Source organism: Aotus nancymaae, unplaced genomic scaffold, assembly GCF_030222135.1.
Source record: "Aotus nancymaae isolate 86718 unplaced genomic scaffold, 86718_ANA_hifiasm-v0.15.2.pri h1tg000028l, whole genome shotgun sequence".
NCBI lineage: Eukaryota > Metazoa > Chordata > Mammalia > Primates > Aotidae > Aotus > Aotus nancymaae.
Genome location: NW_026988441.1, coordinates 31,638,849 through 31,660,624, shown reverse-complemented (window position 1 = coordinate 31,660,624; position 21,776 = coordinate 31,638,849). Strand labels below are relative to the sequence as shown.

Here is a 21,776-nt window from a genome sequence, read left to right as displayed (position 1 = left end):
AACATCCCAATGTGACACAGTTCCTTCTGTGAGAGGCAACATTGCTCTGAAACAAATCTGCATTGCGAGAGTCCAGCCAGCACAGCGTGGGTGCTGCAACCCATCACATCCGCCAAGAGAGACAGAACCTGGAGCAGCAACAAAACACCGAGAGCTACAATTCTGTAAATAATTACTATGAAAAAGGTGTCCCAGGGAAGAAGGGTCTTAGAATAGAAGAGCCCAGACTTAGCTCAGAGGAGAGCAGAGAGTGGGAAGAGGAGGAGCCAGCTATTGGTACCAGACAGTAACGTCCATACTGGAATCTAATAGAAGTCTTTACAGTTCCTGACAGAGACTGGTGGGTCATTTTCCAAATCCATTTCCCTTTTCTTCTAAGCACAATCTGACACTTCCCAGCTTCCCTTGCAGCAATGTGTGGTCATGTGACCAAGTTCTGGCCAATAGGCTATAAACAGAACAGGTATGAGCCACACCCCTTCCAACCTCATAAACCTTCCCAAGTATCACCTTCTATGCTCATTTCTCTTTCCTGGTTTGATACAGACAAGCATGGAGTTACCGGATGCGGTGGGCCGACAATGAAGAGCCACAATATGGCAAGGGCCAGGATCCCTCAGTCATTGGAGGAGATCAGCCTGCCAACTAGGAACAATTATTCTGGACTTTTTTTTTTTTTGAGATGGGGTCTTGCTCCCAGCACTTTGGGAGGCCAAGGTGGGAGGACTACTTGAGCCCAGAAGCTCTTGCCCAGGCTGGAGTTCAGTGGTATGATCATGGCTCACTATGCCCTCCAACTCCTGGGCTCAAGCAATTCTCCCAGGTATGTACCACCATGCCTAGCTAATTTTTATTTTATTTTATGTTTTAGGGATGGGAGTCTCACTGTGTTGCCCAGGCTCGTCTTGAACTCCTGGGCTCAAGTGATCTTCCCACGTCAGCCTCCCAAAGTGCTGAGATTTTAGACATGCACCACCAAACCCAGCTCAGTTTTGAATTTTCTATGAGTGAGAAATAAACTTCTGCTGTGTTTAAGTCATTTCCTAGCTTTGAATCTTTTGTCATACCAGCAAGTGCTACCTTATACAGGGTGCTTAGAGGAAAGTGTATACACATTTCAACCATGGTTCATCATATGTGGATCTGAAAACTCCTTGAAGACAGTGACTGTACCTTATTTAGCTTGGTTTTCTCCTTCATCATAACCACAATCCCTTGGACCCAGACATTTTCAAAAAACATTCACCAACTTGAAATAAAGGCAAGATATCCTCAAGCAAAGCAAGAGACCCATGCATGTACAACATTTAAGACCTTGAGTTCTGGAACACATAATCTCCTGTTCATATCCCAGTTCCATCACTTACTTGCTGGGTGGCCTTAAGCAAGTTATACTCTGAGTTTCCAATTCCGCAGTGGTCAGATGGGAATATTAATATTTCCTAATTCATTGGGTTGTTGCAGGGATTAAATTAGAGAATGCCCATAAAGCACTCTGGAAGCAGCCAACTATAATGAGCTATTATTTTAATTGTAACAGAAAGCATCTGCTGTAATACATGGCTGAAATATGGATGTGGGGGGTTGGCAGAGAGGAGGCAGGTGCATAATGAGGGGAGGGAGAACACAAGGGCTCAGCCTTCCTGAGCCTGGCCTGGACCACACCAACCAAAAGCCTCATAATCCTTCAGCTAGTTAAATCTCAAGAGTACAGCATGTGCCACTTACCCCGTTAGCACCACCACAAAGTCCATGACGTTCCAGCCATTCCTCAAGTAGGAGCCTTTGTGGAAGGCAAACCCAAGGGCAATGATTTTAATTCCAGCCTCGAAACAAAAAATCCCAATGAAGTATGGTTCTGTGTCATCCTGGAAGGGAGAGAAGGCAAGGTCAGCATCTTGGGCTGGGCAAATGTTGGCAAGACCAGGGAACCAGCCCACCTAGAAATCAGTACCCAGCACCCTCTTGCTTCCGCCGACCCTCCTGCACTCACCACCCCTCACTGCCTCTTGTAGAGTTCTCTTGTCCAAAGCCTTTTGGAAGCAAAGCCAACGCTCAGAGAAGACACCTTCCTCCTTCATTCCTTTTGGGCCAACCTCACATGCCACTTTGCCAAGTAGAATCATTTGCTTGCATCTGCCTTAGTCAATATGACAGGTACAGGCCACATGTGGCTATTTCAATTAAAATTAATTTAAATGCAATAAAATAAAAAAATTCAGTTCTGCAGTCACACTGGCTACATTTCAAGTGGCAATCATATTGGACAGGGCAGACGGAGAACATTTCTATGACTGCAGAAAGTTCTAATGGAAGCATTGGTTTAGAGGATTTATTTGTCACGTGCAGCATTCAAGGATTTGAGGTTGGAGATTATGCATTGACCCACTGCGAAATCTGACCCCTTAGGATGGTTCTCGGCTGGTATATACCAACACAGCCATTCAGACTGTTAAAGGGTTGGAATAGGACTCCTGTACTGGCTGGTAAGTGGCTGATGTCCTCACCATCATTCTTCTGCAGAACCTCCAGCTGGTTCTGGCTTCCAGCTGATAACGTATCATATTTGAAATTAAGCTATAAGCTCTGCTCCATCAGAGCCCCTATGTGGACATTTTCCCATCTGTTACAGCAATGTTGCTCGAGCTTCAATCATTTCATTCTGCCTCAATGATTTTTTTTTCATATCAGCTTGCCACTGGTATTTCTATTAGCTTACCAGTCTTTCAATGGACTCTTTTTATTTAGCCTTATTTTAAGTGAAAACGAAAAAGTCTAAAAATCATAGGTTTGCTAGGCTAGTTATAGTTTTTAGAAGACTGTGACACTGTGAAACATGTGTTTGGTCTTTGACACTGTTTCCTGACGTACAGCTCCTACAGTCCTGGGGATCTCCAAAGGGATGACTTTTGTAGGCTAACGACTGACTCGTGGCTGGCGGCTTCTAGGTAGCTTCAGGATGGGGGCTGGTCACGGGGAAAACCGAGGCATGATTAGAGGGTTGGGATTTTCAGCCCCACCCTGCAACCCCTGGGAGAGAGAGGGGCTGAAAGTCAAGTTGATTACCAATGGTCAATGATTTAATCAATCACGCTTATGTAATGAGGCCTCTATAAAACCCCAAAAAGGCCAGGATTCAGAGGGCTTCTGGACAGATGAACACATGGAGGTTCCTTGAGGGTGGTGCACCTGGGGGAGGGCATGGAAAAATCCTTTTGGGGTTTCTTCCTCCCTCCCTCCCTTTTTTAAAAAAGATATTGCCAAAACAATCATGGAAATTTGAAAACCGACTGGGTCTTAGATGATTCTGAGGAACCACTGTTCCTTGCGCCGGGTGTGATAACATCACTGTGTCTAAGTAAGAAAAAAATTCATGCTTTTTATTTTTATTTTTTATTTTTTTAAGACGGCTTGCTCATTGCCCAGGCTGGAGTGCAGTGGCATGATCTCAGCTCACTACAGCCTCCACCTCCTGGTTTCAAGTGATTCTCCTGCCTCAGCCTCCCAAGTAGCTGGGATTACAGGTGCTCACCACTACGCCCGGCTAATTTTTATATTTTTTAGTAGAGACGGGGTTTTACTACATCAGCCAGGCTGACCTCGAACTCCTAACCTCGAATGATCAGCCTGCCTTGGCCTCCCAAAGTGCTGGGACTACAGGCGTGAGGCACCACGCCCTGCTAGAAAACACCCACTTTTTTAATGACATAGACTTAAGTGTGCATGGTGAATTTGGGATGTGCCTGAAAATACATCTACCAAAAAAAACGCAAGGAAAGGAAAAGGACAGAAGAAGTTGAATCTGGGGGATGGGTTCGTGGGGGCACTCACTGTGCTCTGTTATCACTCTTTTGGGGTGTAGTCAACATTTTTCACGAGAATCATGTTTGGAATAGGATTTTTCAGGGACCATGTGACCACTTGTCACCTGTGTCTCTCCCTGTTGACACCAGATCTGCTAGGTGGTGAGGGTGTTTTTTTCCTCCCCTGTATCATTGGTGGTCATGACATTGACTGCACACAGCAGCTGATGCCTGTAATCCCAGCACTTTGGGAGGCTGAGGTGGGAGGATGGCTTGAGCCCAGGAGTTTGAGACCAGCCTAAGCAACCTAGTGAGACCCCCATCGCTACAAAAAAGATAAAAATAAGAAAATCAGCTGGGTGTGGTAGTGTCTGTAGTCCCCGCTACTCAGGAGGCTATGGTGGGAGGATGACTTGAGCCTAGGAGGTGGAGGCTGCAGTGAGCTACAATCAAGCCCCTGCACTCCAGCCTGGGTGACAGAGCGAGACTCTGTTTTGAGAAAAAATAATAAAGAAATTTAGGCTTCCCATGCCCTGGCTCTGGGCTCCAGGACTGAGAGCCTCCTCTGTGCCCTGCTCTACTCCCCCAAAAATCAATGGCCTGCTAGAGCTAAGGAGAAGCCCCCAAGAAAAGATATCACTCACCAGCCGTTCAGACATCGGGGTCTTGTCGTCATCAGGCAGATGCTGCTCCAGTGCGAGAACGATGCAATTCGCTATGATGGTGGCTAAAATCATGTATTCAAAGGGAGTATCGAGGAATTAAGGAATAATCTTGTTCAAAGAAAGAAAGGGTGTGTGGAGGACACCCACCCCCACTGACCCCAGTGGAAAGATCTCAAGCCCTCTAGGTCCTCCCAACCCGCATCAGCACAGGTGGAATTATTCAGTTCTCCTGTCCGGAGTAAATCCCTTCAGATCCCAAACCCAGAGCAGGTGACATCTAAAGGGAAATGTGGATATTCAGCTTCTATCTCGCCTGCAATATTCATTGAACACATATTCACTCAGTACCTGCTGTGTGCCAGACTCTCTTCTGGGCTAGGACACGGCTGAGAGCAAAGCAGACAAGAGAAGCAAATAAATAACTACATCATGTATACTATGTGATGCATATACTGTGTTACACCTGCATATAGTACATCACATATTCTATGTATGTAGGAAGATGGTGACGGGTACAGACAGTGGAAGGGGACAGGGCTGCAATTTAAAATATAGTGGCAGAGCCCGGCTTGATGGCAGACACCTGTGGTCCCAGCTACTTGGAAGGCTGTAGTGAGAGAATGGCTTGAGCTGAGGAGGTCAAGGCTGCAGTGAGCAATGACTGTACCACTGCACTCCAGCCTGGGTGACAGAAGGAGGCCCTGTCTCAATCAGTCAATCAATCAATGATAAATTAAAAATAGACAAATAGAGGCCAAGGCAGGGGGATCGCTTGAGGTCAGGACTTCGAGACCAGCCTGGCCAACATGGTGAAACCCTGTCTCTAAGAAAAATACAAAAACGAGCCCAGCATGGTGGTGCACACCTGTAGTCCCAGCTACTTGGGGGGCTGAGGCAGGAGAATCGCTTAAACCTGGGAGATGGAGGTTGCAGTGAGCTGAGATCATGCCATTGCACTCCAGCCTGAGCAACAGAGTGAGACTCCATCTCAAAAATAATTAAAATAACAAATAAAACACTGTGATCAGATGTGACACCTAATGCATGAGCCACAGAAAAAATCAGACACACTAGGCTTCATCAACATTTAAACCTTTCGTGCCTCAAAGAACATTATCAAGAAAGTTAAAAGACAAGTAACAGAATGGGGGAAGCTCTTTGCAAATCATGTATCTGATAAGGGTCTAGTACGGGGAATATATAAAGAACATTTACAACACAACAACAGAAACATCACCCAATTGAAAAATGGGCAGGGGGCTGGAATAGATGTTTCTCCAAAGACGACAGTCAAATGGCCAGTAAGTAGATGAGTGTATTAGTGATCAGGGAAATGCAAATAAAACCCCAGTGGGATGCTGCTTCACACCCACTAGGATGGCTAAAACAACAAACAAACAAACAAGTGTTGGTGAAGACGTGAAGAAACTGAAACTCTCATGCTGGGGGGAATATAAGAGTGTAGCTGGCCAGGTGCGGTGGCTCACGTCTGCAATCCCAGCACCTTGGGAGGCCAAGGGAGGAGGATTACTTGAGCCCAGGAGTCCGAGACCAGCCTAGGCAACAAAGTGAGACTCTGTCTCTACAAAAATTACAAAAAATTAGCTGGGCATGGTGGCGCAGGCCTGTAGTGCCAGCTGCTTGGGAGGCTGAGGTGAGAGGATTGCTTAAGCCCTAGGAGGCTGAGGCTGCAGTGAGCCATGACTGTACCACTGCACTCCGCCCTGGGCAACGGGAGCGAGACCCTGTCTCAAAACCCACCACCACCACCAGCCACAACAAAATACCAGGGCAACTGCTGTAGAAAACCGTTTGTTGGTTCTGCAAAAAGTTAAGCACAGAATTACCATGTGACACAGTAACTCCACTCCAAAGTATAAACACACAAGGATTGTAAGACAGGCACTCCAACCAACACAAATGTTCACAGCAGCACTAGTCACAACAGCCGAAAGGTGAAACCACCTCAATTTCATCAATGGATAAATAAACAAAACGTGGTTTACCTATAGAATGGAATAGTATTCAGCCATAAAAAGGAATGAAGTACTGATACACGTCACAACAGGAATGAACCTTGGAACATTACGCCAAGTGAAAGGAGCTAGACACAAAAGACCACATATTGTATAATTCCATGTATGTAAAATGTCTGGAATAGGCAAATCCAGAGACAGACAGCAGATTCGTGGTTCCTGGGGAATGGGAAGGGAAATGGGAATTACTGCTTAATGTATTAGAACTAGATAAAGGTGATAGTTACACAACAATGTGAATGTACTAAATACCTATCTTTCTTTTCTTTTCGTTCTTTCTTTTTTTAAAGAAACAGGATCTTGCTCTGTCATCTAGGCTGGAGTACAGTAGCATGATCATAGCTCACTGCAGCCTTGAGTTCCTAGGCTCATACAATCCTCCTGCCTCAGCCTCCTGAGTAGCTGGGACTACAGGTGCACACCACCATGTGTGCCTTTTTTTTTTTGAGACAGAGTCTTACTTTGTTGCCCAGGCTGGTCTTGAACTCCTGGGCTCAAGTGATCTTCCTGCCTCAGCCTCTCAAAGTGCTGTGATTGCAGCCATGAGCCACTGTGCCCAGCCCTAAATGCCATTTTAAAATGGTTGTGTTATATGAATTTTACCTCAATAAAAAAAATACAGTAGTCAGAGCAGACCTCTGAGAATCTGCTCTTTCAAGTCAGGAGAGGGGTGGTCCACGTGCTTCTCTCTAGATACCCCATTTGCATTCTCTCCAGTTTGCACAGGCAACCTCCTCCCTGCATCCAGGGAACTCTCATCTGGGTTGAGGAGGCCTCTGGCCCTTGTTTCCACCAGAGGATCTGCAGGGCAGGTGGGGAGGGTCTATCTTATTTATTTCATATTAGCTCCCGACCTGCTGATCAGCTGGTGAATGGGAAAGTCCCCTGTCCCCCTGCCAGGCCCCTCAGAAGTGTCCCACGCCAACAGGCTCTGTATACAGATCTGGCAATCTCTGAGAAGGACGTGTAGACACTGGAGAAGCGGCTGCTTGAGTGAAAAAGCCACAGGGTGTTGGTCCTCCAGAGCAACCTCGGCACTAGGTTTGGGGCTGAATCATTCTCCTTGGTGGGGCTGTCTGGGCACTGTAGCACATTCAACAGTATCCCCAGCCTCTGCGTGTTAGATGCCAGTAGCATCCCCTCCAGTCCAGTGATGACAACCTTAAGTGGTCTCTAAACCCTGCTGAGTGTCCCCTGGGGGCACTGAAATCCCGTGTTCTGTAGATAGCAATCAGTGTTTCTTGGGCAACTTGACCGTGTTAAACCCCTCCCCTCCTCCTAGCTCTATCCTTTGGAAAATTAACTGCTTTCAGTCTCCCCTTCTGTCTTGGAGTTAGGTTTGGTATTTTGGAGGCGCCGTAAAACCATCCCTTCCAGGCTGGAGGGAGAGCGAAACCTGCTTTCCACCTGGGAAAACAGAGTCTGAAACAGAAAGCCCCTCAGTAAAAGTCTCGGAAAGCCAGGAAAACCAGGCTTCCTTTTGTCACCAGCTTCAGCCTTTGCCTCCAGCTGAAAGCAGTTGAAGGCAAGCTCCACGCACACTCTGAAAAGCAAAATATGAGACTCAGGGCAATTTGGAGAGCCAACAAAAGCCGGCCTTGCCGACGATAGTCTCTGATTGGCTTTCTGCCTCCGAGCTGACAGGCGTTAGGAGCCCAGAGAACAAAGCTGGGCTGTGTTGCACAAATACTCCACTCTGCCTCACCCTGCAGCCCGGAAAATAAGAGACAATATTTGTACACAGAGCAGAAATACCAAGCCCTTCCCCGGTCTCCTCTCGCTGTGATTTGAAGCTGACTTCGCTTCCTCTCCCTGCCAAGTCAGCCTCCTTACATGCGCAACTTCCATCCCACTCCTCCGGTCCCCTGGCCTCCTGCCCCTCAATGGCAGGGATGTGACTTCCTTTGCATCAGCTCTGGCACTGAAGGTTCCAGGAAGAGTCCCAGAAGGCCAGCATGCAGCATGCAGCATGCAGCATGCAGCACTTTTATGGGCTGCATTATCAGGGTTTCAATTGGCCAGTATCACCTGGATTTCAGACCCAGGGCTCTCTGGGTGTAGCAATGAAGCCTTATCATGTAGACAAAAAGAAAGAGGTTCTTCTCTCCCATCCTGCTTCATTTTCTTACTTCTTGTCAAATACAGATACTCACACTGCTTCTCCAACATCATTCCCTTCTCTGTGCACCCACACCCCGGCAAATGTCCACAGACATGCCCCAAATGGAAATCTGCAGCAATGACCTTAGACCCTTGCTACTCAAAGTGTGGTCCCAGAACCAGCACCTGTTCTGTTAGGAAGGCAGCCTCAGGCCCTGCTTCCACCTGCTGAGTCAGAATCTGCATTTTAAAAGATCGCCAGGGGATTTGTGTGAGCAGGGAAGTTTAGGAAGTGCTAAGTGCCTCTATTTCAGGGGTAGGAGGAGGAGCTCAGGTAATTAGGGTTTTGAGTCATCCAGAAAGAGGTGGGGGTTCCTCTTTCTCCTCCATGTTCTGACCCCAGGAGGAGAATTTAAGAGCCCTGGATACCAGCTTTCTGCTCCCACTTGGGTAAAGAGCCTGAGAAGAAACCCAAGATTTTGAGGAAGTAAGAGCAATGTTGGAATGAGACAAAAGCAGAAAAGAAAATGTCAGCTTAATGCATGTGGAAGTATTCAAAGCCTTCCCATGGATCCCATCTCACTCAAAAGCAAAAACAAAGTCTTCCCAGCACTAGCAAGGTGCATGGCCTGCTTTCATTACTTCCCTCCTCTCATCTCCCCTTTAGTCACTCAGCTCCAGCTACACTGGCCTCCTGTTTATTCCCCAAACTCCCCAGGCACATTTCTACCCCAGGGCCTTTACACCTGCTGTTCATTCTCCTGGAATGCTCTTTCCTCAGACATCTACATGAGTCCCTCCCTCATTTCCTTTAGGCCTTTCCTCAAAGGTCACATCCGTCAACCCCCTTGGCCTGCTTATTATTTTTTTCTTTCTTTAGTTCCGATCCCCAGTCAAGCATCTGCTATTTTTTCTTTATCTTGTTCCCTGTCTCTCCCACGAGATTGCACACTCTATGTACGTGGGGATTTTGTGTCTACCTTGTTCATTGCTTCATCCTCTGTGCCCAGGAGAGCATTCATTATACAGTTGATGCTCAAAAGAAAACCACCACCACCAACAAAACACCGGTGGAAGGTCCTGGCACGGTGGCTCATGCCTGTAATAGCAGCACTTTGGGAGGCCGAGGTGGGTGGATCACCTGAGGTCAGGAGTTCAAGACCAGCCTGGCCAACATGGTGAAACCCCATCTCTACTAAAAATACAAAAATTAGCTGGGTGTGGTGGCAGACACCTGTAATCCCAGCTACTTGGGAGGCTGAGGCAGGAGAATAGCTTGAACCTGGGAGGTGGGGGTTGCAGTGAGCTGAGATCGTGCCATTTTACTCCAGTCTGGGCAACAAGATCGAAACTCCACCTCAAAACCAAACCAAAACAAAACAAAAATCACCAGTGGAGGAAATGAAGGAAGGGGGCCTGGGTCCTGCTGCCTACATCTTTCCCCTGACTTCATTTCAGGCCAAGTCTCCATGAGCATGTTAAGGACACAATGAAACCCCCTGAAATATACAATGATGTACTTGGTGCCCAGATGAAAGAAAGATGGGCCGCCGAGTTCATGGCATGGTAAGAGACGCCTCGCCCTAGGCAGAAGTCAAAGGTTGCATTGGGTAGTCGAGCTGGGGGGAGGTGAGGCTTTCTCAGCCCAACCTTAAGTCATGCCTGATCCTCCCGATTTAGAAAGCCTGAGTTCTAACTCACAGCTGCGGTGAGCAATGCCTCTGTTAGCTGAGCTGAGCCTATTTGCTCCCTGATTGGCTCGGAGAGAAAGCACCTGTGTCAGCGGGATCCAGAAAAATCAGCCATCCTAGGAGGCCAAAGGGGGGCGGGGGCTGAAAGAAGAGAAGCATCCCTGATGGGAGGAAAAGCTGGCTCCAGAAATGGCTCTCAGAAGTCAGAACAGCAGACAGCCCTGCAGGCAGGTGAGGAGACACAGAACTCTACACACAACGAAATTGATCAGGACCTGCAGAGGCCCCAGAGAGAGGCTGTATGTAACCCTGGAAAAGACTAACGATTCTGCATAGGGAAGAAGGAGGGCTTGCACCTGCGAACAGGACCTTGGTCTTGGGATTCATAACATCAAAGAAAATTCTCAAAGTGGGCATGGCTGACAGTTCCCACCCCTTAGCAAGACCTTTGTGGTGCTCTCTCTCTGTGGTGCCCTTCACCCTCAGCTTATTTCAAACCTCCTGTGGTCGGTGTGAAAATCAAATGAGATTTGTCAACTCATGATGACCTTGTCTCCACTACGGGGGCTGCTGATGAGTGGGTTCTAAAGAAACAGATGCTTGTAGCAGTCAACCAGGTCATTGGGCTTGTGGGAAGAAGCCAAGCAGACCTTATTTTCATGTTAGTTCCATGCTCATCACAATCACCAGGAAAAGAGTGGGGGATTCCAAGACTCTAGATACATGGTTTAAGACATATTCCTTGCTCCACTAAACACATGCCCCAATTTAACTCTGCAATATGATAAACTATTATGGGGCCATTCACAAGCATAGCAACCATAATTACAGCGGCCTTGTTTCCAAGTGCTCCTTTGGGCGGGTACTGTGGTAAGCACTTTGTTTCAGTTAATTCCTTGCAACATTTCTACAAGGTGGGTTCTGTGGTAAGTCCCATTTTCCAGATAAGAAAATTCAGGCTCAGAGAGATTAAACACATTGCTCAAGGTCACAAAGGATGTATTGGCAGAGCTGGGGCTCACACCCATATCTGCCCAACTCTAAAGTTTATGCCTTTTGCTAGTTTGGAGTCAGGGTCTTGCTCTGTTGCCCAGGGTGACATGCAGTGACATGATCACAGCTCACTGCAGCCTTGACCTCTCAGGCTCAAGTCATCTGCCCACTTCAGCCTCCTGAGTAGCTGGGACTATACGTGCATCAGCATACCTGGCTAATTTTTAACATTTTTGTAGAGATAAGGGTCTCACCATGTTGCCCAGGCTGGTCTTGAACTCCTGGGCTCAAGCAATCCTCTTGCCTTGGCCTTTCAAAGTGCTGGGATTACAGGTATGGGCCACCGTGCCCAGCCCACAATCTACGCTTTTAAGCTGGTGGTTCACAAAGACCACTCAGGAGCTATCCTGGTTAGCAGGTGGATGGTTTTGCCTTCATTTAAAAAGTGGAGTGCTGGTGCACTTGAAGCCCTAACCATATGGATTAGACCAAATGGGTTACACCCCACTCAAGTCCCAACCAATTGCCACAATTTAGCAAAGGCCAAGCATTGAGTGCTAGTCCACACCCTCATAAGCCCATCTCAAGTAGGAATTATTCATGACTATTTCAACTTCCAGTAATCCACACAGTCTCCAGTTCTCAGACGTGGGCTTCAAACTCTTCAACACACAGTACTAACCAAAATGAAGCACGGAAAAGATCTCTCCACCCGCTGATCAGCCTAAGACTCTTAGCAGGGATGGCGTGCTAGCAAGGGCAACCCTAGCGCTGCCCGGGATGTTTTCAGCACCACGGCCAGCGGCAAAGAAGCACACGTTTCATTTCGCTAGCAACCAGGGACAGGAAGGCCCGGGGAGAGAAAAACAAACCCAGCATCAACTATTAACACTCTCTGAGACATCGGCAAAGACCTACATTTCACATACAGGGTAGAGAAGAAAAAGATTAATCATGTCATCAGGAAAATCAAATGAAGAGAAAATTAAAAACCGAATATCAAGTAGGTTTGTGTGTCATTTGTTTTTTTCATATTAAACAAGAAGGTCCAACACTTTGGTTCTCAAATGAGAAGTCTACTTCGGGCTGCTAAATGGTGCTTCTGCTTCGGAAATTGGCAATATGTACATTAAAAAATAGTAGTGCAGAGGAGTTGAAAGGATTGGGGATCAGACGTGGCTTTGACCTTAGGCAAGGCAGTTTTCTTCTCTGAGCCTCAGTTTCATCATATATAAAAGGGAGAAAATAGCACCTACCTCATAGGTTGTGTGAGAATGGAATGAGTTGATATATACAATAACAATAATCTATTACAGGGCCCTGCATATAGTAAGTGCTCAATAAAAGTGAGTGTTTCATAGTTTACTTTGGTTTCTGTGATGACTGGAAAATTTAATGTGGGCCAAATGCAGTGGCTGATGCCTATCATCTCAGCCCTTTCAGAGGCCAAGGCAGAGGATCGCTTGAGGCCAGGAGTTTGAGGCCAACCTGGTTAACACAACTAAATCCTGTCTCTACAAAAACATATTTAAAAATAAGAAAACTAGCCAGGCATTTTGGCACATGTCTGTGGTCCTAGCTACTCAAGAGACTGAGGCATGAAGATTGCTTGAACCCAGGAGTTTGAGGCTGCAGTGAGCTGTGATCATACCATGGCACTGAGGTCTGGGTAACAGAGCAAGACCATATTTCTTTAAATAAATAAATAAATATCTTTTTAAAAAAGGAAACAATGTGCTTATAAAAACATAGGATACAATTCTTCTCACTATAATCATGCAATAAATGTTTTTTCTTCTTTAGATGGAGTCTTGCTCTGTCACCCAGACTCCAGTGCAGTGGCACGATCTCAGCCCACTGCAACCTCCGCCTCCCCAGTTCCAGCGATTCTCCTGCCTCAGCCTCCCGAGTTGCTGGGATTACAGGCATGTGCTACCAAGCCCAGTTAATTTTTGTATTTTTAGTAGAGACAGGGTTTTACCACATTGGCCAGGATGATCTTGATCTCCTGACCTCGTGATCTGCCTACCCCGGCCTCCCAGAGTGCTGAGATTACAGGTGTGAGCCACTGCACGTGGCCTAAATGTTGATTATTTCATGACGATTGCTGCCAATAGTAAATAACTTTTCCTATTTTTTGCCCTTCTAGGTCTTACATCTACCATCATCATAGCTGAATAGACCTATACTCTTAGCTACTAGGGAGGCTGAAGCAAGAGGATCCTCTAAAGCTGGGAGGTGAAGGCTGCAGTGAGCTAAGATCACATCACTGCACTCCAGCCTGGGTGACAGAGTGAGATCCCATCTTTTAAAATGTTAATAATCTCACCATACATCCTCATGCACTTGTGACAATTTTCCTGCAGGACAAATTCCAAGATGTGAAATTGCTAGGTGTCAGAGCGGATGCATATTGACTTTTGTTTTTTTTTTTGAGACAGAGTCTCACTCTGTCACCCAGGCTGGAGTGCAGTGGGGTGATCTCGGCTCACTGCAACCTCCGCCTCCTGGGTTCAAGTGATTCTCCTGTCTCTGTCTCCCGAGTAGCAGGGATTATAGGAACCTGCCACCACACTTGGCTAATTGTTGAATTTTTAGTGAAGACAGGGTTTCACCATGTTGGCCAGGTAGCTCTCCCACTCCTGGTGTCAAGTGATCCATCTGGGCCTCCCAAAGTGCTGGGATTACAGGCATGAGCCACCATACCCAGCCCACATTCCATATTTTCTGCAGATTTACAGGGCTATATTTTAGTTTTTTAAAAGTGAGATATGTGTGTCTGTGTGTGTGTGTGTACACCTTCTGAAATTAAATCCATAATTTAAATGTATGAATTCCTCTGGGCCCAAAAGTTTAAACATGGAAGAATTAACATGACTCATGGAAAACAACACAAATACACAAAAGCAAAATAAAGATCTCTTGATGAAAACGGAAACAGAAAAAAAACAAGCCAAGTGTTAAACAGAAAGTATTCATCAATTTCAGACTCTCGGGGGTCTGGGAAGAGGGTGAGGAGTGAGGAAGCTTTTGAGTCAGATTCCAAACAAGAACTGAAGACTTTCCCTCCCTGTTTCTCTCTCTTTTTTTCCAGGTCAGTAAAGTTCTCTAGGGACCTCTGAGTGGTGTGAGATCTCTGTCTCCCGATTCAATTTTCAAGCACTTTCCCTTCTATGTTCACTCTGCCAAGGGGGAGTCGTTTTCCTCTCTTGCGGGAGTGACATCCCTGTTCAGTGGTCAGTAAAATCCTCCATTTCCCTGGCATCTCTCTATACATTCCATCTACTTCATGGTTTAAACTTAAACCTGGAGGCCAGGCATGGTGGCTCATGCCTGCAATCCGAGGACTTTGGGAGGCCAAGGCGGCCAGATCACTTGAGGTCAGGAGTTCGAGACCAGCCTAGCCAACATGGTGAAACCCTGTCTCTACTAAAAATACAAAAGTTAGCTGGGCGCGGTGGTGCATGCCTATAATCCCAGCTACTCGGGAGGCTGAGGCAGGAGAATTGTTTGAACCCAGGAGGCAGCAAGCTGAAATCGTGCCACTGCACTCCAGCCTGGGCGACAGAGCAAGACTCCATCTCAAAATTAGACAAACAAATAAACAAACTTAAACCTGGAAATTCCCTGCAGACCATCAACTCCAAGACCAAGGTGGAGCCACTGGCAGCCTCAAATTAGTTCCCAAGAACAAAAGGAAAACCCAGCTCTGGAAGATGTCCACCATCATGGCCCTCAGAAAACCCAGTCAGAAAGGCCCCAAGAAAGCAAAAGAAGCAAACAAAGACCTTTCCAACCCAGATAAGGTGGAAAACGTACCCAAGAAGCCAGGTGAGGAGGGCTCCCTCAAAAGCAGGTGCAGCCAAGAAGGCCCCCAAGAAAGTCAGCAAACACAAGAAGGTCCCCCTTAAACCAGCCAAGGCCATGAAGGTCCCTCCCAGTGCTGCTGGGCTCAATGGGAAATCCAAGGTCAGAGGTAGCACCAGCAGCCAAGATCCTGAGATCCACAGGAAAACAGAAGCTGGGAGCTAGGACTCCAATGGAGCCTTTTAACATTTCATGACCTCCAATTTCTCTGTGGAGAGACCATTGTCCATGCTGGTCCGTTGCTTCCTTGATCAAGAGAGGATGTCCCTACCTCTTCATCAATAACCGACGTCTCCTCCAAGCCACTCCAGCTATGCATGCTCAGAAGTTACACCAGCCACCCCCAAAATACCTCTTTCCAGCATCCTTCTCTTTAACCACCTCCCAACTCATTAACTCCCTTAAATGCAAACCAACGTCCATCCCATCGAGCCCAGCAACCCAGTGACCCCACCATTTCTCAGGACGTTCTCCGGCCTTGTCAACCTTATACGAATTGATTATATCGCACTTGCTTGCCTATTTCCCTCCTGGAAAAAAAATCCATCCCTGCATGAACTCAACTAGTTGCCTTTCCCAACCTGGGTAGTGGAACTTTCCTGAATGAGGTCAACTATCTGGGCTGATGACATTAAATTCATGATGCTAAACCTCAAATGGGCATTTGAGAATCCCCGCATCCTATATAAGAGAAGACACCCGTGCATATTGGCATAATGGATGGGAATGACCCAATTTACAGAAATCAATATTCTTCCATCACTAAAACCTCCACTCTTGACTCCAAATTTCCCTCCAGCCACCAATCTATTTCTCTACTCCCCTTCATAAAGAGTTGCCTTCACGTGTTCCCTCCATGTCCTCGCTGCACGTTCTTCTCCTACCCTCCCCAGGTTGGCCTCTAGCTCCCATCACTCAATCAAAACTCTTCCCGAGAGGATTGCCAAAGACCCCCAGGCTGCCAAATCCCAGGGCCATTCTGTGCCCAGATTACTTGACCGTGCCCTTCTTAATGTTGTTCTAGTTTTCCTCCTACCCTCCTGGTCTCTACTTGTCAATCTTCCCTTTTTGCTCCTCCTTTTCTATCTAATCTCTAAACGTTGGTCTTCCCTGGGGCTCCAATCCTAGGTAATCGCCCTTTCTCTATCTCTACCCTCTTCCTAGAGCTTGCATGCATTTTGATGTATTTTATCATTCTCTTGTTGTCCTTTCTCCCTAAAAATATCCACTCACTGCCCTGTTTGGTGTCCTGGTAAAGGCAGGGCTGACTTCTGTGACTGGATCACCCAAGCCCCCCAACTCTGCCCTTCACCACATCTTCTGCCTTCCCAGTGGGCTTGGCCAATGGGAGGCACCAGCAAGAGACTGCAGACGGGTGGGGAGTTGGGGCACTTCTCCATTTGATTTCCTCCTTGCTACTCAGAGTGGCCTTAGCAACAGCTATATCACTCTGTGTCTTCTTAGAGCATCTCACAGGAGGGTCTATATTACTCTCCAGGATAGTCATGACAAATTGCCACAGACTGGGTGGCTTAAGACGACAGGAATTTGTTCTCTCATCATCCTGGAGGCAAGGGTCTGAAATTAGGGGGTTAACAGGTTTGAGCTCCCTTCAAAGGCTCGAAGGGAGGGTCCTTCCTTGCCTCTTCTGGTTTTGGTGGCTCTACATGTCTTTCGGCTTGTGGCCGCACCACTGCATTCTCTGCTTCTATCATCACTTGACTTTCTCTCCTGTACCTTCCCATATCAAGGCACTTGCCATAGAATCTTGAGTCCACTGTAATCCAGGATGATTAATCCCTCATCTCAATCCCTGACTCAGTGACATGTGCAAAGATTCTACTTTCAAATGAGGTCTCAGGTTCTGAGGATACAAATGCCTCTGAACTTCTGGTGGACACGATTCAAACCCCTACAGTGTCCAAAGTCCAAACTCTTCCATTCCTTCCCTAATCCCATGTCTCTATTAACATTTGTCATGAACTGTACCACCAGCTGCCGAGTAAGGAGCTCAGGTAAGGTTACCTTAAGAGACCTTCCCGATTCCTACGTCTTCCTCCCCCTCCAGCTGATGTATCATCAGACCCCACCGATTCTACTTCCAAAATTAGGCTTCGAATCCTCCTGCTCAGCATTGCCTCTACAGCAGCACCCAAGGTCAAGCCACTGTCCCTTCCCACAGAAACATCTACAATCTTAGTAGACTCCAAAGTGGTCTACTGCCTGTCTTTCTGACCTCCATTTCATTCTCCAGACAGAAGCCAGAGCATTATGCTAAGTGAAAGAAGCCAGACACAAAAGGTCACATATTGCATGAATTCATTTATATGGAAGAGCCAGTATAGGCAAATCCATAGAAACAGAAAATAAATTTGTAGTTACCAGGAGTGGTGGAGGTTGAGGGGGACATGGGGAGGGGAGGATGAGGAGCAACTGCCTCATGAATACAGGGCTTTTTGGAGGGGCGATGATAAAATATTTGGCACTAGAAAGAGGTGGAGATTGTACAATATCGTGAATGCATGGAACGCCGCTGAATTGCTTATTTAAAAATGGTTAACAATGTTGCATGAATTTCACGTCAATACAAAAATTACTTGATTGAGACAGGATCTCACTCTGTTGCCCAGGCTAGAGTGCAGGGGCACAATCATGGCTTACTGCAGCCTCGGTCTTCGGGGCTCCAGCAATCTTCCTACCTCAGCCTCCCGAGTAGCTGGGACTACTGGTATATACTACTATACCCAGCTAATTTTTAATTTTCATTTTTCTTTGTAGAGATGGGGTCTTCCTGTGTTGCCCAGGCTGGTCATGAACTCCTGGGCTCAAGTGATTCTCCCACCTCAGCCTCCCAAAGTGCTAAATTACAGGTGTGAGCCACCATACCCACGTAAAAAATATATAGGCAGGCCGGGCACGGTGGCTCGTGCTTGTAATCACAGCACTTAGGGAGGCCGAGGCACGTGGATCACGAGGTCAGGAGTTGGAGACCATCCTGGCCAACACAGTGAAACCCCGTGTCTACTAAAAATACAAAAATTAGCTGGGCATGGTGGCGGGTGCCTGTAATCCCAGCTACTCAGGAGGTTGAGGCAGGATAATCACTTGAATTCAGGAGGCGGAGGTGAAGGTTGCAGCGAGCCAAGATCATGCCACTGCACTGCACTCCAGCCTGGGTGACAGAGCTAGGCTTCTTCTCAAAAAAAAAAAAATAATAATAATGTGTGTGTGTGTATATATATATATATATATGAGAATATATATATATGAGAGAGAAATAGATATGTATATATTCATATACACATGCTTTATAGATGTAATATATACGTGTGTGTGTGTGTGTGTGTATATATATATAATTTTTTTTTTTTAAGTAAAGCAGTTCTGTCCATCCCACTTAAAACTTCTCTGAGGACTTCCCATCGCATTCCAGAACATGGTCTAGAAAGTCTTGTGTGACTCGTCTCTGCCAAGTTCTCTTCCCACCTGTGAGCCCCTTTGCTCATCAGGCTCTAGCTACACTGGCTCTTTTTGAATATGATGAACTTGTTCCTTCCCCGGGGCCTCTGCACATGCTGTTCCCTCTGCCTGGGATTCTCTTCCTCCCTCTCTCTCATTCTGCTCACACTCTGCTCTGTGCGTCCCAACCTTCAGGTCTTCACATACATGGTACCCCCGTACTCCTAATTATCCTCTACCCAGAGGACCTGTAGTAGGTTTCCTATTTCATCTTTCAGAGGTGGGGCCTTGCTCTGTCGCCCAGGCTGAAGTGCAGTGGCACAATCACACCCATGCTTTAGCCTCTGGAGCCTGCGGCCATGACCTTATTTGATAAAACGGGCTCTGCAACTATAATTAAATTAGAGATCTCAAGATGAGATTGTCCTGGATTGTCTGAGGGGCTCAAAAATCCAGTGACAAATCCAGACGCTGAGAACACCATCAGGCAGCACCGGGAGGTACATGGTGGGGACGTGACAGTGGGCAGGATGGATGTGGTTCCTCCTGGCCCTCCTGCAACTTGTAATAAGAAAAGAAGGCATGAAATAGGCAATAAGCAAATACAGACATAATTGCTAATTGCGGTAAGTGCCAGGGAGAAAACCAGTAGGGTCCTGGGTTTGTTTCCTAGGGCTGCCAGGACAAACTGCCATGAGCTGGGTGGCTTAAAACAACAGAAATATAATGTCGCCCAGTTCTGAAGGCTGGAAGACCAGAATCAAGGCATCAGCAGGGCTGAGCTGCCCTGGACAGCTCTAGAGAAGAATGCTTCTTGATTCTTCCAGTAGTTGTTGGCATACATTGTTGGCAACAAGTTGTTGGCTTGTGGCTGCATCACTCCAATATCTGCCTCTGTCTGCACATGGCCTTCAACTCGGTGTGTGTGTCTTTCTCTTCTCTTCCTCTCTCTCTCTCTCTCTCTCTCTTTCTAGCTTGTGGTCATGGCCACAGGCTCCAGAGGCTAAAGTGTGTATATGACTGCACCACGGTGCTTCAGGCTGGTTGACAGAGCAAGGCATTTTCACCTCTGAAAAATGAAACCAAGTAAGAAACCTACTCCTGATTTTTTAATTATCGCCATTCTAACTGGCGTGAGATGGTATCTCAATGTGGTTTTGATTTGCATTTCTCTAATGACCAGTGATGATGAGCATTGTTTCCTATGTTTGTTGGTGCATAAATGTCTTCCTCTGAAAAGTGTCTGTTCATATCCTTTGCTCATTTTTTGATGGGACAAGAACAGAAAACCAAACACTGCATGTTCTCATTCGTGAGTGTTGAACAATGAGAACACATGGACACAGAGAGGGGAACACCAGGGCCTGTCGAGGGGTGGGGCCTAGGGGAGGGATAGCAGAGGGCAGGGGATTGGGAAGGGATAACATTAGGAGAAATACCTAATGTAGATGACGGGGGGGATGGATGCAGCAAACCACCATGGCATGTGTATACCTATGTAACAATCCTGCATGATCTGCACATGTGCCCGAGAACTTAAAGTACACTACTAATAATAAAGAAACTTACTACAGGTCCTTTGGGTAGAGGATAATTAAAAGTATGGAGGTACCACATAAATGAAGACCTGAAGGTTGGGACGCACAGAGCAGAGTGTGAACAGAATGAGAGAGAGGGAGGAAGAGAATTCCAGGCAGAGGGAACCGTGTTCTCAGGGTTGCATTAGCAACTCCAGTTCAACACATTTTCTGGAAAGCCCCTGCCTGGCAATGAAACCCTGCTCACTTGCTCCCCGTTGCACTTCCCCAAATATCTGGGTCTGCCTCGCTTTTCCCATCGCTGGCTCTGCCACCCATGAAGATTCTCCTTGAAGCTTTATCATTAAAAAATAAACCCACATATTCTGTGTCTCCAAAAGAAGCTTTTACTTTTGCAAACTCTATTGATTTAATCCTAGAGGCTGCTGGCAGTGGTCCCAGAAGCTTAATCAATATGACAACACCCAGAGCAGACAGAACATCAAGGAGGCTCGGCCAAGATCTTCCGCTCGGGTCTTCACTGACCCCGACTGAATCTCTCACAACCATGAAGACAGATTTACGGTAGGGGGCAGGATATTTGCAACGGCTCCAGGATCTTGCTTAGGTGAGCAAAAGGAAATGCCTCCGAGCTTCAGGCGCTTCAGAGCTATTTGTTAATTTGCTACTACAACCGATTCCCTTAGGACTTGAGGAAGACGGAAGACAACAAAAGAGAAACATCACAGGTTCTAGAACCTGATTATAAACTCCCTGGTGGGATGAGCAGGGGAGGAACAGGCAAAAGGGATGTGGGAAAAAGTAGATGAAGATGTCAAGAGTTAAAAATGCAATGAGTTAAAACAGAGATTCCTTCACCCTTAGCAGACACTAAGGGACCAGGGAAGGAGAAAAAAAGGTCATAGAAAGAGGTTGAGAAGGACTAAATCAATGCCCCAGGCTTTAGAAACCATTAATCTCCTCGAAGGAAAAGTCAAACAATTCTCTCTCACATTTTATTCAAGATTGAAAAACAGGAAAATTAGAAGCACTATAGGAAGAAAGTGGAAGGGAAGAAATAATTGTTAATCCAAAGTTCAAATGCATGTGGTATTTTTGAACCTACTGAGCCCTTATAAGAAAATATGGGCTGGGCGTGGTGGCTCATGCCTGTAATCCCAGCACTTTGGGAGGCAGGTGGGTCACTTGAGGTCAGGAGTTCAAGACCAGTCTAACCAACATAGTGATACCCTGTCTCTAATTAAAAATATAAAAATTATCTGGGTATGGTGGCAGGTGCCGGTAATCCCAGCTACTCAGGAGGCTGAGGCAGGAGAATCACTTGAACCTGGGAGGCGGAGGCTGCAGTGAACTGAGATTGCACCACTGCACTCCAGCCTGGGCAGCATAACAAGACTCTAAAAAAAAAAGAAAAGAAAAAAAGAAAGAAAGAAAAAGAAAAAATGAATATCCAGCTCTGAAACATACATATACACACATAATCCTCCTGGAGACACTGTGATTAGATATTAGCCACAAAATGCAGATAATGAAGTATACAGTCAGCCTAGTCTATGTCCTGCTGCAGTAACAATCAATCTCTGGATCTCAGTGGCTGAATACACCCCAGGTCTATTTTTCCACT

At 46.6% G+C, this 21,776-nt stretch overlaps 1 protein-coding gene across 1 annotated transcript in view; it reads right to left on the bottom strand.

Moving 5' to 3' along the window:
• Nucleotides 1-21,776, bottom strand: part of CACNA1A (calcium voltage-gated channel subunit alpha1 A) — a 298,241-nt gene that overhangs the window by 245,501 nt on the left and 30,964 nt on the right. The window contains exons 2-3 of the mRNA XM_064381775.1: nucleotides 4,448-4,554; nucleotides 1,729-1,868 (exon numbers count right to left, since the gene is read on the bottom strand). Coding sequence (XP_064237845.1) covers nucleotides 1,729-1,868; nucleotides 4,448-4,554 — 247 coding nt within the window. The remainder of the gene's footprint in view (nucleotides 1-1,728; nucleotides 1,869-4,447; nucleotides 4,555-21,776) is intronic.